This window comes from Rhinoderma darwinii, chromosome 12 (genome assembly GCF_050947455.1).
Source record: "Rhinoderma darwinii isolate aRhiDar2 chromosome 12, aRhiDar2.hap1, whole genome shotgun sequence".
Lineage (NCBI taxonomy): Eukaryota > Metazoa > Chordata > Amphibia > Anura > Rhinodermatidae > Rhinoderma > Rhinoderma darwinii.
Window position 1 is genome coordinate 57,413,683 of NC_134698.1, and position 18,966 is coordinate 57,432,648.

An 18,966-nucleotide genomic window follows, 5' to 3' on the forward strand; every position below is an offset into this window, starting at 1 on the left:
ATAAAAATTTGATGTTTTTTCAGAAAAAAAAAAAGTTGGATTTTCATCTTCACAGACTAATTCCAATATATTCAGCAAAACACCTGTGGGGTCAAAATGCTAACTATACCACTAGAAAAATTCCTTGAGGGGTGGTTTTCAAAATGAGGTCACTTTAGGGGGGTTTCCGCTGTTTAGGTCCCTCCAGTGCGTTGCAAACGCGACATGGCACCAAAAACCATTCCAGCAAAATCTGTGCTCCAAAATCCAAATGGTTCTCCTTCTCTTCGGAGCCCTGCCATGGGTCCAAAGAGCAGTTTATTACCACATATGAGGTATTTCCGTTATAGGGAGAAATTGCTTTACAAATGTTGGGGTGCATTTTCTCCTTTATTCCTCACAAAAATTCTAAACATTCTAAGATTTTCCAGAAAAAAAAGTAGATTTTAATTTTCACAGACTAATTCAAATAAATGTAGCAAAAAACCTGTGGGGTCAAAATGCTAACTATACCCCTAGATAAATTCCCTGAGGGGTGTAGTTTAAAAAAAAAATAAAAAAAAAAATGGGGTCACTTTTGGGGCATTTCCACTGTTTTGGCACCACAAGACCTCTTCTAACATGACATGGTACCTAATATATATTCTAATAAAAAGAAGGCCCCAAAATCCACTAGGTGCACCTTTGCTTCTGAGGCCGGTGCTGCAGTCCATTACCACTCTAGGGCCACATGTGGGATATTTCTAAAAACTGCAGAATCCAGGCAATAAATATTGAGATGCATTTCTCTGGTAAAACCTGTGTTCCAGATTTTTTTTTATTACAAACAAATTTTGGCAAAAAAAAAGTATATAAAAAAAATTTTGGAAAAAAAAAAACCACATTTGTAAATTTCACCTCTACTTTGCTTCTATTCCTGTGAAACGCCTAAAGGGTTAAAATACTTTCGGAACGCGGTTTTAAATGCTTTGAGGGGTGCAGTTTTCAAAATTGAGTTTTTTATGGCGGTTTCTAATACATGTGCCCTTCAAAGCCACTTCAGAACTGAACGCATCCCTAATAATATAGCCTTTTGAAATTTTCTTAAAAATGTGAGAAATTGCTGCCAAAGTTCTAAGCCTTGTAACGTCCTAGAAAAACAAAAAGGACGTTAAAAAAACCGATGTAAACATAAAGTAGACATATGGGAAATAGTTAATTAGTGGCTATTTTGTGTGGTATTACTTTGTTTTACAAGCAGATACATTTAAAATTTGAAAAATCCTAATTTCTTCAAATTCTCTAAATTTCTGTGTTTTCCACAAATAAGCAATTTACTCACTAACAGTACAATATATCACGAGACATTTTAGAATCGCTTGAATAGGTAAAAGCATTCCAGAGTGATTACCACATAAAGGGACACGTCACATTTGAAAAAAAATGGGGCTGGCCCTGAAAGCCAAAATGAGCTTGTCCTGAAGAGGTTAAAGGCTATGTAAACCTTTGATGGGCATTTTTTATAAACAGGTCTGTGTTTTTAGTGTAACTTTTTAATTAGTCTTTATTAAAAATGTGTTTACTTTTTTTGATACATTTGCTCTGTATTCTCTATACAGAGAAGCTGTATGTAGCGCATAATCCTGTTCGGGTTCTGTGAAAGCGGGTCCTGCGTGTATCTGACATGCAGGATCCGCCTGTAATCTATCACATCTCTGTTCATAACTTAGATGTGATAGATTTCAGGTGGATCCTGCGCTGACACTGAACCAGTCAGGTCCGAGGGACTGCATGTCATAGCGAACGGTGCAGTTGCTCTGTATAGAGAATACAGAGCAACTGTATCTCAAAAAGGAAAACAATTTTTTTAATAAAGACTAATTAAAAAGTTACGCCAAACACACTGACTGACATGTTTGTTAAAGGGAAAAAAATGCCCATCAAAGGTTTACGTAGCGTTTAATGGGTTATATAGTTTCACCAGCCAAAATAGAGCGGCATGCCACGCTATTTTGTTCAGAATTTTTGACTGGATCTGCAACGGAGGATTCTAACGGATTCTCCAACGCAAATGTGAATGAAGTCAAAGCTTGTCACGTGTTGTCAAGCAGTTAAAGGGGTTGTCGAGTGTTAAAGGGAAACGGTCATCTACATTATGAGGTCCTCACTGACGGCAGAATAATATATTGACAGACATGCTGATTTTAGCAGCCTGTCACTTATTTGCTAAAGTGAAGCCGTTACTGGGAATTTACATGCAAAGCCCGTCAGTGCCGGCAGAGAGGAGTCCAGCGTCTTCATAAGCTGCTGCTCCCTCTGCTCACTCACAGCGGATTCACATACTTCTGGGTATGCTCACCTATGGTGGTGCTGCCTCTAAGTCCTCAAAACTGGCTTCAATGAGGACAGCATAATGTAGATGACAGGATCCCCAAAACCAATTTAAACTGGAAGCAGCAAATGTTCTTTAACAGAGAAAAACAGTACTCGGTGTACTTTTCTGGTGCGATGACGTGCTGTACCAGGACGTGACCGCTGCAGCCAATTACTGGACTCAGTAGTCATGTGCCGTACATACTGGAATCACCACTGGGGACACTGACTGTTTGTACTGGTCACTTGCTGGTACATCACGTCATCGCTCCTGGCAAGTAAACAGACCGCCGGGGACTACCGAAACATCAGTGCTGTAGCAGCAAGGGATTTAACAGGTGAGTTGTGTTTTTTGTTGCTGTTCCTTGCCCACCAGACCTGGACAATGCCAGTGCCTGTGGTAGTCAGTGACACCGTCCCAGTCTGGTAGGATAGCAAGCAACAGAATCAAGGCAAAGTGGACTGTAGATTCACCTTAGGAGATGGATCCTTTATGAGCTATAGGGCCATGGTGTACGTCCCAGACTTCAACATGTCTGCCTCACAGATGCAGAGGCTGGCTCAAAAAATGTGGGCAAGAGAGTGGGAGGCAGGGCATGATTGACCATCTTAGGGGGGGGCAGATAGTGTTAACCGTCACATCGCAGCGATGTCAGATTTCAGCTATCGGCCACCCCGAAATTCTTATTAGGTGGCCGTCGGACAGCATTGAGTGCCGCGTGAGATGTGACATCCCTAATCTTCAGGGTGTCCCATCATGACACGCTGACAGGGATGTGGAACCCCCCCCCCCTAAATGCACACTTGAATATAATGAATGTGAGTAGAGAATCCAATCTACATGCAGCAGAGGAAACAAATCAGTACAGATTTGGGAACATGCTGCGAACATTACGATCTGCACCACGCTGTATTCTGTGCACATTTGTTCTGGATTGAACACCAAATTCACCCATTGCAATGCAAAGCGTGAAATCAGTGGCACAATCCACATCGAAATCTGTTGCAAAATCTGCATGTAACCCAAGCAGATTTTGCACTGGCTTTAAGGTCATCTCCGCAGCTGAAACCATCCAACTGCATGTGCTCATGGCCTTAAGGACGGAAACTCTACAAACCTGCAGAACATATAGAGAGGTGCGGCTTAAATACATAAAATACAGCGCTTCAAGTTGTAGCATTGAGTTTAGTGGTAATAAAATTGGGATGAGTCCATAATTACTGATAATTTCCGAAGAGCCTTGTAATTATACTATTATGAGAATGTAAATGTCAATCTCACTCAGTTATATTGATTGTAAAAAAAAAAATGAAATTACAATTTTTTTCCAAGTTATTGTGAAAATCACTTTTCACACTAAATTACTAAATTACGGAAATGCTTAAAGGGGTTACTAAATATTATTACCTTTCTACTGGATAGGTAATAATTAATAGACCGATCGGTGGAGGTCCGACCGCTGGGACCACCAACGATCGCCAGAACAGGGGTCCCGTCTCCCACAGCCGCAAGCCCACTGCCAGGAGGTATTGAATGGAGCGGTGGTCGAACATGTGCCCTGCCGCTGCATTCAAATGCGACGGCACTGACAAACTGCCGTCAATGCCATAGACTTACTACATATTATTCACAGTAGCCAGAATACCCCTTTAAATTGAAATTCAACAACACAGTAAGGCCCCATGCACACAAATGTGCGTTTGAGGCCGCAATTCCCCCGAAAATCCACAGAAGAATTGCGGCCCCATTCACTCCTATGGGGCCATGCACACAGCCGTGGTTTCCACGGTCCGTGCATGACCCAGGAGCCTGGACCGCAGAAAGAACGGACATGTCTTATTGCGGCCGTGTTCTGTGATCCAGGCTCACAGGAAATAATGCACGCGGCCATGTGCACGGCCCGCGGGTGTCACTCCGTGGCCGGCCAACCCGAAAATCAAGGCCATGCACATGGCTACGGTCGTGTGCATGAGGCCTTAGGCTTCGTTCACATGAACGTCACGGCTCCGTTCTGACGTTCTGTCGGAGCTTTCCGTCAGAAAAAAACCCTGACTGAAACAAACGGAAACCATAGCCGTTTGCATCACCATTGATTTCAATGGTGACGGATCCGATGCAAATGGTTTCCGTTGGTCTCTGTTGTGCAAGGGTTCCATCGTTTTGAGGGAATGAATAGCGCAGTCGACTAGGCTTTTGATTCCGTCTAAAAAACAGAAACCTGACAGAATGGTGAAAAATGGAAACCATTAGCAATGTCTCCGTCACCATTGATATCAATGGTGACGCAAACGGGAGCTAAGGTTTCCGTTTGGCTTTCACCCAATGGAAACCTCCGACAGAACCCCTGAACGGAGAGCCAACGCTGATGTGAACAGGCCCTTACACATATTCTGCAATACTGAGACTTTCTCATAAAGGCCCCATCTTTGGGAGAAAATAAAAAATGGAAATAGTGGTGCGATACATTAAGGCTAGAGCTCCACAGCGAATTTTGGTTATGTGACGGCCGCTATAGGAAGATGGCCGTGAATTACAAAAATTCTGTCATGACTAGTGAGTTGATCACAGAGTAGTGGATAAATACTGTGTCAAAAACAATTCACTGAAAAAGTGGAATGGAACTAAGAAAATTAAGTTATATCTGAATTTACTTCTATCCATTCCACTTTCTTTCAGCAAATTATGACTAGTAAGACGTAGAATAAGTCCTCGTGATGGCCATTACAAAAACGGCCGTCACACGGACGCATGTATTTCAATGGGGCCATTCACACATGCGTGAGGTATTCACGCAGCGAGTGTCCGTTGCGTGAAAGTCACAGCATGTCGTGTATTGGTGCGTTTTCACATCCGTGTGCTGTCCATGTATCACGCATCAATTACATTGACAAACAAAAAAAGAAGTGCTTGCAAGTGACTGAAAAACACATGCCACTCGCAAAGTGACGTTCTAGTGGAGGCCCTACCCATTTTCTGAAAGAAAAAGTAAAAAGCTGCAAATTTTAGAGAAACTATGGCGTGCGGAAAAAATGTCACTTTTTTTGCCAAAAAACTGGCGTAAACATCTTGACGTAGTTCCCCCAGCGTGTAGACCTCATCATTTCTTATACACTGCCAGCAAAAATCTGGTCACAGAGTTTTAACTGAGGAAAAAACGCAGCTAAACGCGGTGTGTGAAACCGGCCTTACACTGCAACTACAGTACGACAAAGTCACAGACAAGCGGTAAAAAAAATAAATATGAAATTCTGCTACAATCGCAAGATTAAGCAAGATTTCTTTTCCATCTCAATTTTAACGCTGTGACTAGAGAGACCGCAGTCGCATGAGAACAATTCCCGCGTGTCACACGAGCAAATGGAACTGCAATAATCAACTTCGCCATTGCAAATCATTACAAAATCGCAGTAAAAACACAAAACTACCGATTCGCCATCTGACAGGAATGTGTGAGGGAAATGTGGACACGCACCCGTCATAGTTGTGTGTACGGTCCGGGTCAACGGCCAATGACTGTCACCCGCATTTGCGGGCCGTGCGACCATTATAAAGTATAGAAGCACAGTCAAAAAATTTTTTTTGCGGATCCGATCTACGGCCCGGACACCTTTCCGTAAACATACAGGAAGATCTGCAATTACGGATTCATAGTTTTGAAATCAGAACTGCGGTCGTGTGCATAGGCCCCACTCACTTGAACATTAGATAGCTTTGGCTTGGTTCTCAAGTCGCAGTCAAAATGTGTTGTTTTTTTTACCGCAGTGTGTGAACCCGGCCTTTGGATGTTACTGTATTTCATTGCAACGTTCCATGTCCCACACCTGATGAAATGATTTCTGAAGATTGTACCCGGATATATAATCCTACAGATTCATACGTGTCCATGGCCAGTAAATTGTATGCTATTTTTGTGGATGGAATAAATATTACCCTCAGAATCTGCAATAGTGGAGTAAGACATCAGTACTTTATACCTAGTGCCGGTTTTACGCGTCTACGTGCGTGTTCACACAGAGTTTTTTGCAGGAGGAAAATTCCTCCTGCAAAAACTGCTCCAGACATTTTTTGCACCGCAGTTTGACAAAAACTCATCAAGGTGTTTTTTTTTTACCCTTTCTGACTGATTGAATGGGGTTTTGGAGGCGGAAACCGGCTCAAGATGGGTCATGTCGCTTCTAGGGCCCTGTTCATAAAGAGTTTTTTTACGAGTTTTTCGGCGCGGAAACCGCTCCGCAAAACTCGTCAAAAACGCCATAAAATGCCTCCCATTGATTTCAATGGGAGTTGGACGAGTTTTTTTTACCGCAAGTAAAAAAAACGCGTTGCGGTAAAAAGAAGCGACATGACCCATCTTGAGGCGGTTTCCACCTCCAAAACCCCATTTCAATCAGTCAGAAAAGGTAAAAAAAAAAAACAACACCTTGACGAGTTTTTGTCAAACCACTGTGCAAAAACGTCTGGAGCGGTTTTTGCAGGAGGAATTTTCCTCCTGCAAAAAAAACTCCGTGTGAATACAGCCACTCCGTGTGAAAACGCACGGACAGCTCTCACTCTCTACCTTCCAAGCAGAAGTTTTCCGGAGATCAGTGAAGTCCTCCCCATAGATGGCCTCTAGGACCTGCAGCTCGTTCTCCTGCCGATGCGAGTATGTTTCCGTGAAGTCTGCCTGCAGAGGGCGCCGCTGATCTCCATGACCGGGCATACTCCCCGTGGAGGCGAGGTCAGCGGGAAGTCCAGCATTTCCCCGGCTGCCGGCCATGCTACACCGGACACATAGCGTTCCTCATCCCACCGCCACCTCAGCACAGCGACCTACGCACTACAACCCCCAGAGGCCACGGCCCACAAGTTCATGGACTAATTTCCGCCATGTTTGTTTTGGGAAGCGTATGTTCAAGTGGATGACGTGTGCGTTGTATTATAGGAGGGAGGCTGCATCCGCCATATTTAATACTGGAATAGTTTTAAAGTGGACGTACACCTTAAATATTTATTGCAGAGAATAAGGAACTAAGATAGTTGTATTATTCTCATTTTAGACACTGGCTTCAACTGTGTGATAATTGTGAGAGGGTAATTATTAGCATGAAGCAATTACTAGCAATTCCTGTATTGTTCAAATCTGTCACTTTTTCTCCTGTTGTCATGTCTTATATCACACTTATAGGACACGGGCATTTATAGGGCACGTCCACAGAGCCTGCGCAAACGCACGCAGTGCCTACTGTTCTCTGTTACAGAGTTATAAGCGCTATATATATATGGGGCCTATGCAGGGGTCGTGCCTAGACAGCCCCTGTGCAAGAACAATTTATGGGCTTCTTGCTCTCCAATAGCTCATCATTCAGCTCACCCATGTCTCTAACAATCCACAAGTAATTGACAGCCATAAAATTAGTTCGCTCAGTTCCTTACAGAGGCTTAAATGGGTTTTAACAGAATAAATGAATTCTGATTTCTGGGATGCCCACTGATCATAAGAACAAGGGTACCGTACCCCCATTCCTCCTCGCTGCTCAACAGCAGTGAGGAGGACATTGCCTGGAGCAGCGGTGTGTACTCGGCTGTTTCTGTCATTCCCCTAGAGTTTGAATGGAACGGTAGCGCACGTGCTCGACCGCCACTCCATTCAATGTCCTTCTCTCTGCGGTTGCGCAGTGACAAGGATCGGAGGTTTGGGACCCCCATTCTCACAATCGGTGGGGGTCCCAGTGGTGGAGCCCCCAGCGATCAGAAAATTATCACCTATCCTGTGGATAGCTGATAATTTATGATTGTTTGAAAACCCCTCTAAGGGCCTGTTCACATCACCGTTCATTTCCGTTCCGGGGTTCCGTCGGAGGGTTCCGTCGGGTGAACCCCGCAACGGAAAGTGAAAGTGACAGCACAGCTTCCGTTTCAGTCACCATTGATCTCAATGGTGACGGAAACATCGCTAATGCTTTCCGTTCGTCACCATTCCGTCTGGTTTCCGGTTTTCCGACGGAATCAATAACGCAGTCGACTACGCTATGAACAGGTTAAAACCCATTTAAGCCTCTGTAAGGAACTGAGCGAACTAATTTTATGGCTGTCAATTACTTGTGGATTGTTAGAGACATGGGTGAGCTGAATGATGAGCTATTGGAGAGCAAGAAGCCCATAAATTGTTCTTGCACAGGGGATGTCTAGGCACGACCCCTGCATAGGCCCCATATATAGCGCTTATAACTCTGTAACATAGAACAGTAGGCACTGCGTGCGTTTGCGCAGGCTCTGTGGACGTGCCCTATAAATGCCCGTGTCCTATAAGTGTGATATAAGACATGACAACAGGAGAAAAAGTGACAGATTTGAACAATATAGGAATTGCTAGTAATTGCTTCATGCTAATAATTACCCTCTCACAATTATCACACAGTTGAAGCCAGTGTCTAAAATGAGAATAATACAACTATCTTAGTTCCTTATTCTCTGCAATAAATATTTAAGGTGTACGTCCACTTTAAAACTATCTCCTATATAATGTGATCGGCGCTGTAATGTAGATAACAACAGTGGTTTTCATTTTGAAAAAAGATCATTTTTGAGCAAGTTATGAGCAATTTTAGATTTATGCTAATTAGTTTCTTGATCTGGGCGTGTTTTTACTTTTGACCAAGTGGGCGTTGTGGAGAGAAGTATATGACGCTGACCAATCAGTGACCAATCAGCGCCACACACTTCTCTCCATTCATGTCCATTTGTATTCACTGCACAGCGTGATCTTGTGAGATCACGCTGTGCTGTCACATACACCCACATCAACTTTACTGAAGTGTCTTGAAAGTGAATAGATATTGCCTCCAGCCAGGACGCCATGTCTATTCACACTCCCGACACTTCGGTAAAGTTAGTGTGGGGCTTAATTACTTCACAGTGTGATCTCGCGAGATCACGCTGTGAATGACAGCACAGCGTGATCTTGCGAGATCACACTGTGCTGCGTGAGTAAGTCCCACAAAAACTTTACCGAAGTGTCGGAGTGTGAATAGACATCGCGTCCTGGCTGGAGGCAATGTCTATTCACTTTCAAGAAAAGGGTAGAAAAAACACAAAGCGCACAATAGTGCATGACACTGTGATGGTATACGTGTGAACAAGGTGTTGAATAATGCTCACCTGGTGCGGTTATGCTGGGAGCATAACATCCAGTGTAGCAGATTCCAAATAGGTAGCCTCCACGGTGTATTGGTGGCAGGATCAAATTGCAGCATAGAACCCGATTTGAGAACTTGGAAAGCGAAGTCTCAATAATAAATGAAGGAATAGAGGCAAAAAAGCAAAAAACGGGCGTCTTCCATGCGCTACTGATCGGTATGATCATCCATAACACGTATAATCCAAATTCCTCAAGGATAACGATGTAGTCAGTAATATAAGGATTTATTGGTCCGAATATAAAAATATAAAACATTGTGTTTTATATTTTTATATTCGTACCAATAAATCCTTATATTACTGACTACATCGTTATCCTTGAGGAATTTGGATTATACGTGTTATGGATGATCATACCGATCAGTAGCGCATGGAAGACGCCCGTTTTTTGCTTTTTTGCCTCTATTCCTTTATTCACTTTCAAGACACTTCAGTAAAGTTGATGTGGGTGTATGTGACAGCACAGCGTGATCTCGCGAGATCACGCTGTGCTGTGAATACAAATGGACATGAATGGAGAGAAGTGTGTGGCGCTGATTGGTCAGCGTCATACACTCCTCTTCACAACGCCCACTTGGTGAAAAGGTAAAACAAGCCAGTTGTCTATTAAGAAACTAATTAGCATAATCTAAAATTGCTCATAACTTGCTAAAAAAATGATTGTTTTTCAAAATAAAAAACTGCTGTAATCTACATTACAGCGCCGATCAAATTATGTACGAGATAGTGCACTTTTAATCTGGTGACAGAGCCTCTTTAAGTTATCTTTGACCTTGGTTCCCATACGAGGTTTGGAAAGAAGGAACAGGGAGTCAGTGAGATGGCAGAGGGAGGCACATTCACATACAGCAGGCAGTGTGGGTATGTCTCCCCCATCTTAAAACAACGATCTATTATATTCTTGCCAAGAGAGATAGGCCACCTGCAAACCCTGATATATGAAGAATTATAATGATGTATCTGGAATGTATCGTGTGTCTGTAATTGGCTGAATTTGAAATATTGTCACATTGCCTCTGATTGGTTAACCTAAAGCCTACGCCCCTTTTGAATGATATTATTGTAATGAGTTTGGCAATAAACCCCAGAGGAGTATTTCGAGCATTGCAGCAGCGTCTGTGTATTATTCCTCTCCGATATATCGATAAAACATGATTTGAAAATGGATTAATCACTGGAGGGCAGGTATCGGTTGACATACCCATTACAAATTTCAGTCCAATATATTTCGGCCCATGATTGCGTCAACAGTCCCCATATATTTCCATCATATCGGCAGCACATTTCCCTGTTTACACATTGTGCTGACAACAATGATAATATTTTGTGCAGCATAAACAATATGATCAGCCGATGAACGCTCGCTGCCCGATCATTGGCCCGTGTAAAAGGAACAAGGTAGAAACATCTCACTTCTGTGCTCCCGGGTACAGTGATAGTTGTGGGACCTGTGACGTAATGGACGTGACTGCCACCTGACATGACTTCCCTTACATCCCGGTTGTCACACAGCATCAAAGGAGCCCCGGGAACATAAAGTTAAAGGGGTTCTCTGGGAATTCCTGTCAGGCTGACTGAGCAGAACACGCATGCTCAGTCAGCCAAGGAGTTATTTTGTTGTTTTTTTACACTCACCACTGCAGCCGCTATCTGGGACATGCTAGATCCTGACAGAGCTGAACACGCATGCTTAGGTATGCGCATTCACGTCACAGCTGCCAGTCAGCCTGAGCAGGGAAAATCAGTTACGTTACAATTGCGTCCAACTCTGTCTCGACTGGCTTATCTTCATTCAACTCCTCTTAATGTGTGTATTCTACATTCTAGGATGGCTTTTAAACACAATTATGTGACGGCGGTCATTTTGGTGACCAATAATGTTTACCCCCTTGACTAAATGATTATCTTAGGCTAAATTAAAGGGGTTGTCCACTACCAGACAACTGATGACCTATCCACCAAATAGGTCATCAGTCTATTATCGGTCTCCACTCCGATCAGTGGTTCCAGATGCCTGCTGGTACCGGATGTTATTGCACAGTATGCAATGTACAGAGTCGGAAACAGTTAGCTCTGTGCTTTGCATAGCGGCAGTGCTGCCAACTTGCAGCTCTGGTCCTATTCACTGGAATAGGAGCAGAGCTGCAGTACAGCCGCTATTTGATGGCCGGAGCCATCTGCTTCCAGGATGGACGTCCAGTGACCGGAGGCAGCGGGAGTAGCTAATCGGTGCAGGGTCCGGGTGTCGGACCTCCACCGATCATATACTGATAACCTATCCAGTGGATAGGTAATCAGTGGACAACCCCTTTAAGGTATTTAGGAATATTTTTATTATGACATTTTATTTTTATTTTTTTGTTTATTTTCCTGGAGAACCCCTTATGTTGGCTACCCTTTTTCTCCAGTTGGAATGCATGTTTCCTTTGGTTTTTGTCTCTAATGCATTAGGCCTTGTTCACATGGCGTTAAAAAAACCGATGTGTAAACGTGTCAAAAACGCTAGCTTGTGTTTCTTGATGCGTTTTGTGCGCGTTTGTTGGCGCGTAATTAGAACTCCCATTGACTATGGGAATTAGGTGCGTTTTTGGCGCGCTTTACGCGCCAAAAATTGGTCTGATGCTTCTTTTTTTACACAACACGTTTTTTAAACGCGCGTGTAAAAAAAAAAGCGTCGTATGCACTACAATGCGTTTTCCCATTGATGTCAATAGGAAGCATAAAGCATGCATTTTTGATGCATTTTTCAGCGCTTAAAACATGTCAAATATACGCCGTGTGAACAAGGCCTTCCACTCTACTTTACCCCAAACAACACAAAAATATATATTTTTCTGTTTGGTTAATAAAGCCTAATAAAGAATACAGTTGACTCGTAGTTATGAGACCACTGTATTCTGAGGAAAGCGTTTACCCGAATCTCCCTACCCCTCACACCAATGACTGACCACCTGCCGTGTATCTTTATATGGCCGCCATCAATCACTGCTTAGAAGGGCAAGGGGAGGCTGGTGACAGCGCTCTTCTCTTAAATACTCCACTTTAATCGGATGTCACCCATAGACAAAAGGACAGAGCTCACTCTGTGCTTCCATATGTATGTCCAGCTTTACTGTATTGTCTGTGCGGACTTAATAGGATTGTATCCCTACTGTGGCTTTGTGTAATACTGATACAGTTTTATTTTTTATGTTATAATATCAGAAATCAAATGCAAACATCTGTTACTGCTACACAGTGCGCGACAAAAGAGGGTTATACAAGGGTTAGGGATAAAATCCAGCAACATTGAACATGGGTTTATAAAAAACGGACAGGGGATGTAAAATACGGCTATTTATCCAGTGATATATCCCTCCTGCCCAAAACGCTCCTGCCCAAATTCTGGGGACAACCCCAAAACCAAAATGAAAACGATATTGGTTTTAACCTACATTCCCAGATGGTATACATACCCCGTGTACATGTTTGGGAGAGGCAGGTTTTCCATGGGGATGGCGCCCGGGCCGCTGAACATGTACAGTGCTGGTTTCGATATATTGATGACATCCTATTTATCTGGCAGGGGTCGGAATGTAGCTTGGCAGAATTCATGCAGCAGTTAAATTTAAACTCTTACAACATCAAATTAACTTACAAATCCCATAGACAACAGATAGATTTTCTTGATATAGGGATTTTTGCTGATGGTGATGGTTTCCTCCAGACTGATGTCTTCCGGAAATCCACATCAGTAAACTCACTGCTGCATGCTACGTCTTTCCACACACGGTCAACCGTTAAAGCTATCCCGGTTGGGCAATTTCGAATGCAGATGGTATGAGAACATTCAAAATTAGAGATTACATCTCTTGCAGCACTACACACGTAGTCTATTACGCACTTTGTGGGTGTCCTAAAATTTATATAGGTCTAACATCCAGACAGTTGCGGATACGCATCAGAGAACACGTACGCGATATCATCGGAGCTAAGGCAATAAGCGACTATAGACAACTTAAAACATTGCCTAGACATTTCAAACAATACCACGGCTGTAATCCCAAGTCTCTCATGATTCGCGGAATTGACCGCATACACTGTGGCATCAGAGGGGGTGATCTGAGGAAGGTATTGGCTCAAAAAGAGTGTATGTGGATCGTGAAACTGGGAACTATGATCCCTAGTGGGCTTAATGAACAATTAAATTTCGCCCCTTTTCTATAAATTTCCTTACCACCATTTGCTTTTAATGTAACTTTCTTTTAACTGTTGTGTCTTAACTTTGCTACATAGGCATTTGATACATTAACTCTGTGACAGCATTTGTCTTTGACGAGACCTTGAAATTTATCATTGGATTCTACTATCAAGAAAAAAGAAGAAAATACTGTAATATTAAAAATACATATATATGTTCCTCTGCATACATCCTGTTTATGTACTGACCACAATATATGTGTTTGAGACAGCAATAGTTTTGTATTTTTCTTTGCTGTTCTTTTGTATTGTTAATACTTATTTTTTTGATCAGTGACATTGTGCCTACCGTTATATTTGGCTGACAGTTCGTTCCATGTCATTTTGATAACTAATACTGTATATCTATGCATTAATTACGCTACTATAATGTCTGCACTATATATACACATGTTGGCTTATGTGATTTTATCCCTGCACTTCTCCTTTTTTAGCCATTTTTCATCACTCATCTTAACAAGAGACTTAGTGTCTCCCTTATATCTGCGGACACAGACCGTGTTTCTCTGTGCCCTCAGTCTTAATCCAATTTTGTTTTATAACCACGACGAATGTTTAGGGTTTTCTATGCATAACCTTTACTACACTTAAATGTTAGTGCCACTATTTTGAGCCCCAATATGCATTTTTCCAATTGTTAACCACTTATTTTTCTATCTTCGGTATCACATCCTCATTACCTATTTTTATCGATTCATCGTTCCACTAGGATGGCTCCGATTCACACTTTTTATACATGTCACTTTCTTTTCTTTTCTTTTCTCTGGCAGTACATTGCTTCTTTTCTCTTCTCTCCACCTTCCAATGAGGTGCACGCATCTCCTGTACGACTCCGCTGTGTGGCTTTGCCTCGCTCCCGCCCCCCTTGGCGCACTGCGTATGCTCAGGATCCCTGTACGCGTCGGGGATTCCGGGCGTGCGCTACGGTGCCAGGGGCTGGAGGTGGGGCATGCCTCACTTCCGGTTTTCGGCAGGGGATGCACGCCGCTGTTCCTTGGAAGGTGGGAATTGAATCGGTGAAGCACACCTGTCGCCCACTATATATAATGCTGTCTCATTTTCTGATACGTCACACCCCTTGAGGAAGCAGACCGCGAAACGTACGTTGGGGTTAAATAGCACACTTGATCGACTCTCCCAGTCCACTCACTATGGGTAAGACGACTTTTTGAATAGAGGGGTGGGGGCTGATTTTTCAGTCTGTGGACCTCCTTTTTCAGGTGATTCATCTCCATTCTTCACCCTGTTCTTTGTATGTGAAGGTTGCACTTGTATTAGGATATAATTATTTATCCGTACCATTAGACACTGTGCCCTTGTCTCATACTTTGTACCTAGATTGTTTGTTTACCTTGCCCTGGATTACTTCTGGGAGTCTCCCCTGTTGTGCTGTTTTGGAACTACAGAGTCCTTTTGTCCTTTTGTAATTTTTTTAACATTTTATGTGTATTTATGTGTTAATAAAAGGTATTTAATTTTACTATACTTGGCTATCTAGCTCCTTGATCTCCTTCTGTTTATATACCCCATGTACAGGTCTAGGGTGTGATTGTCTTTTTTACTTTTTATTAAAAAATAGTTTACTGGTAAAAATAGTTTATGCACTGAGTTGGTCAGACATCTGGCCATCAATGGACTTTCTATGTGCCACAGCACAGGAGTGGTGGCAAGCTCGAAGAGAAGGATCACGTTGTCAGTCTAGACCAGGGGTCTCAAGCACGCAGCCCGCGGGACACAGAGCCACTAGACTCTGGAATTCCCTGACATCGCTGTCCACATATGAACAGCGATGTCTGGGGCTTCCCCAGAGCCAGAGTCCCGTGCAGAGCGCTAGTATCGGCTGTGCTCCGGGACTCTGTGGAATTCCCTGACATCGCTGTCCATATATGGACAGTGTGTCAGGGTCTTCCCCAGAGCGGAGTCCCGAGCAGAGCGCTAGTACAGGCTCTGCTCCGGGACTCTGTGGAATTCCCTGACATCGCTGTCCATATATGGACAGTGTGTCAGGGTCTTCCCCAGAGCGGAGTCCCGTGCAGAGTGCTAGTATCCGCTCTGCTCCGGGACTCTGTGGAATTCCCTGACATCGCTGTCCATATATGGACAGTGTGTGAGGGTCTTCCCCAGAGCGGAGTCCCGAGCAGATCGCTAGTACAGGCTCTGCTCCGGGACTCTGTGGAATTCCCTGACATCGCTGTCCATATATGGACAGTGTGTCAGGGTTTTCCCCAGTGCGGAGTCCCGGGCAGAGCGCTAGTACAGGCTCTGCTTCGGGACTCTGTGGAATTCCCTGACATCGCTGTCCATATATGGACAGTGTGTCAGGGTCTTCCCCACAGCGGAGTCCCGAGCAGAGTGCTAGTACAGGCTCTGCTCCGGGACTCTGTGGAATTCCCTAGAGCAGGAGTCCCAGTAATGTCAGGACCACAGCTGGAGTCCCAGGAAGAGCCTACTAGCACTCTGCCCGGGACTCCAGCTCTGGGGTTGCCCCTGACATCTCTGTCCATATATGGACAGTGATGTCAGGAGCAGAGCTGGACTCCCAGGCAGAGTGCTAGAAGCGGCTCTGCTCCGGGACTCCAGCTCTGGGCAAGCCCCTGACATCACTGTGGCAGCATCTGCGGAGGGCACTGTGGCAGCATCTACGGAGGTCACTGTGGCAGCATCTACGGAGGGCACTGTGGCAGCATCTACAAAGGGCACTGTGGCAGCATCTACAGAGGGCACTGCGGCAGCATCTACAGAGGACACTGCGGCAGCATCTACAGAGGACTCTGCGGCAACATCTACAGAAGACTCTGCGGCAGCATCTACAGAAGACTCTGGGGCAGCATCTACAGAGGGCACTGCGGCAGCATCTACAGAGGGCACTGTGGCAGCATCAACATAGGGCACTGCGGCAGCATCCACAGAGGGCACAGCGGCAGCATCCACAGAGGGCACAGCGGCAGCATCCACAAAGGGCACTGCGGCAGCATCCACAGAGGGCACTGCGGCAGCATCCACAGAGGGCACTGGGGCAGCATCCACAGAGGGCACTGCGGCAGCATCCACAGAGGGCACTGCGGCAGCATCTACAGAGGAATCTGCGGCAGCATCTACAGAGGGCACTGCGACAGCATATACAGAGGGCACTGCGACAGCATCTACAGAGGGCACTGTGGCACTATCTAAAAAGGGGCTGCCCAATCTTGACATGTGTGTCTGCCAAACGCTGCCAACTGAGCCGCCGGACACTTAAACTGGAAAACTGGATTGTTGAAATAAGCACGTGGAGAAATATCTCAAATTTTAAACCTAGCGGTATTATTATAGTAATGTAGTATTAATTTTATAGTAATGTAGTATTATTATTATTATAGTAATATAGTGTTATAGTAGTTCAAATAAGTAATTTATTAACAATAATTTTGTGTTGTATCAAATTTGAAAGTAATGCGGCCCGTCAACTTCCCATTTTTTCTATATGCGGCCCACTTACCCTGCCGAGTTTGAGACCCCTGGTCTAGACTGTTACATCCACGGCTGCGGACCGTCTGTATTACTCACCCCTCGACGGCCGCAGCCATGGACTTGTGAGCGCTGGTCCCCAGGAGACGCCAGCGCTCACTTCCACTCCACTCTGTGTCCCGGTGGGGACGCGCGCGCACGCTCGCGCCCAGTCTCAAAGAGCCAGTGTGCGCACATGTAAATCATCAGTAATTAGCTCTGCCCTTTTACTCCTTGCCTGAGCGTTGTTTGTATTCCTCTGTTAGTCTTGCAAATGGTCCCGTAGTCGTATCCTGTTCCCGTGCCCTACTATCCATATCCTGTGTTGTATTTGTTCCTGTGCCATCTTTAGTGTGGATTCGCGTTGTGCTCTCTATTATGTCTGCTGTGTTACACCACGTCTGGTGTCCTCCGCCACGTTTTGCATCACCTGCTGCCAAGGTCCCGTCTGTGCCTAGCCGTTACTACTGTCTAGACTATCACAGGTACCCTTGTTCTTGTACTCATATATATATATATATAGCAACAAAAGAAAACAGCAGCACTCACTAGAGAAGATGCACAGGTGCCAAGCAAGCCATCCAGATCCAAGGACTAGGTAGTATATAAAAGTAGAGATCGTGCAGCACTCAAAGTGGTGAAAATAAAGTGGTTTATTCAGCCAACAAACAGCGACGTTTCTGTCCAACAATAGGAACTTTATCAAGCATAAGGTCCTATTGTTGGACAGAAACGTCGCTGTTTGTTGGCTGAATAAACCACTTTATTTTCACCACTTTGAGTGCTGCAAGATCTCTACTTTTATATATATATATATATATATATATATATATATATATATATATATATATATATATATATATAGCGATCAAAAAAGTAGGCAGCACACCATCGGATTTAGTGAAAAAGAGGGTACTTTATTAACCCTAAGTGCGACGTTTCCGCTCTATCCACTAGAGCCCTCTTTTTCACTAAATCCGATGGTGTGCTGCCTACTTTTTTGATCGCTGTTGATATTGAGAGTTTTGGTCTGCTCCCTGGGGCCTGCACCCACATTCTTTAACCGGTGCTGCTGGATCCTTGTTTGTTTCTGTGTATATATATATATATATATATATATATATATATACATATATATATGGACTTGGTACACTGTTGTTTGGCCAGCTGCTATCCCGCTACGGCGGTGCGGCACAGTGGGCCCACACACCCACACATCATGACATAGACATTGAAAAAACTCAATAGCTCCACCATACACAACATGATGAGCATTATATTAGGCAGTAGAATAGGTCTACTTATTTATTCATTTTACTTTTTTGGTTATTAGCACAAGGTTTTATATATCTCCTTAAAGGGGATGTGTAAAATGATAAAACAAGGTCTATTTTTTTTCCATATACATCGTCACTCTTGTTGATGTCTGGTATTCATACCATAGACAGTCCATGGACAAGAGTGGCGCTGTTCCTGACACAATTAAACCTCTTTGATGCTATATACTTAGCTTAGATATATCTAGAGCTACATTCACACTTTGCAGCACATAGCTATGTGGTCTTTTCGATTGACTTAAATGGAGGGAAAATATATAACTGCAGTTTTTTTACACATTATAGGAAGAATTTAAATAAAAAATACAGATGCTGATGATAAGCTGTATTTTTTATATTTTTTAATAAGGTGGTGCATCTCTCTTAACTACTAACACAAATAGTGGCACTCTG

The 18,966-nt window shown here is 43.8% G+C and overlaps 1 protein-coding gene across 1 annotated transcript in view; it reads right to left on the reverse strand.

Annotated features, from left to right (window-relative positions):
- EIF2AK4 (eukaryotic translation initiation factor 2 alpha kinase 4) overlaps positions 1–7,207 on the reverse strand; it is an 86,997-nt gene extending 79,790 nt beyond the window's left edge. Inside the window, exon 1 of the mRNA XM_075844824.1 lies at positions 6,891–7,207. Coding sequence (XP_075700939.1) covers positions 6,891–7,091 — 201 coding nt within the window. The 5' untranslated portion in view covers positions 7,092–7,207. The remainder of the gene's footprint in view (positions 1–6,890) is intronic.
- Between the last annotated feature and the right edge of the window lie 11,759 nt (positions 7,208–18,966).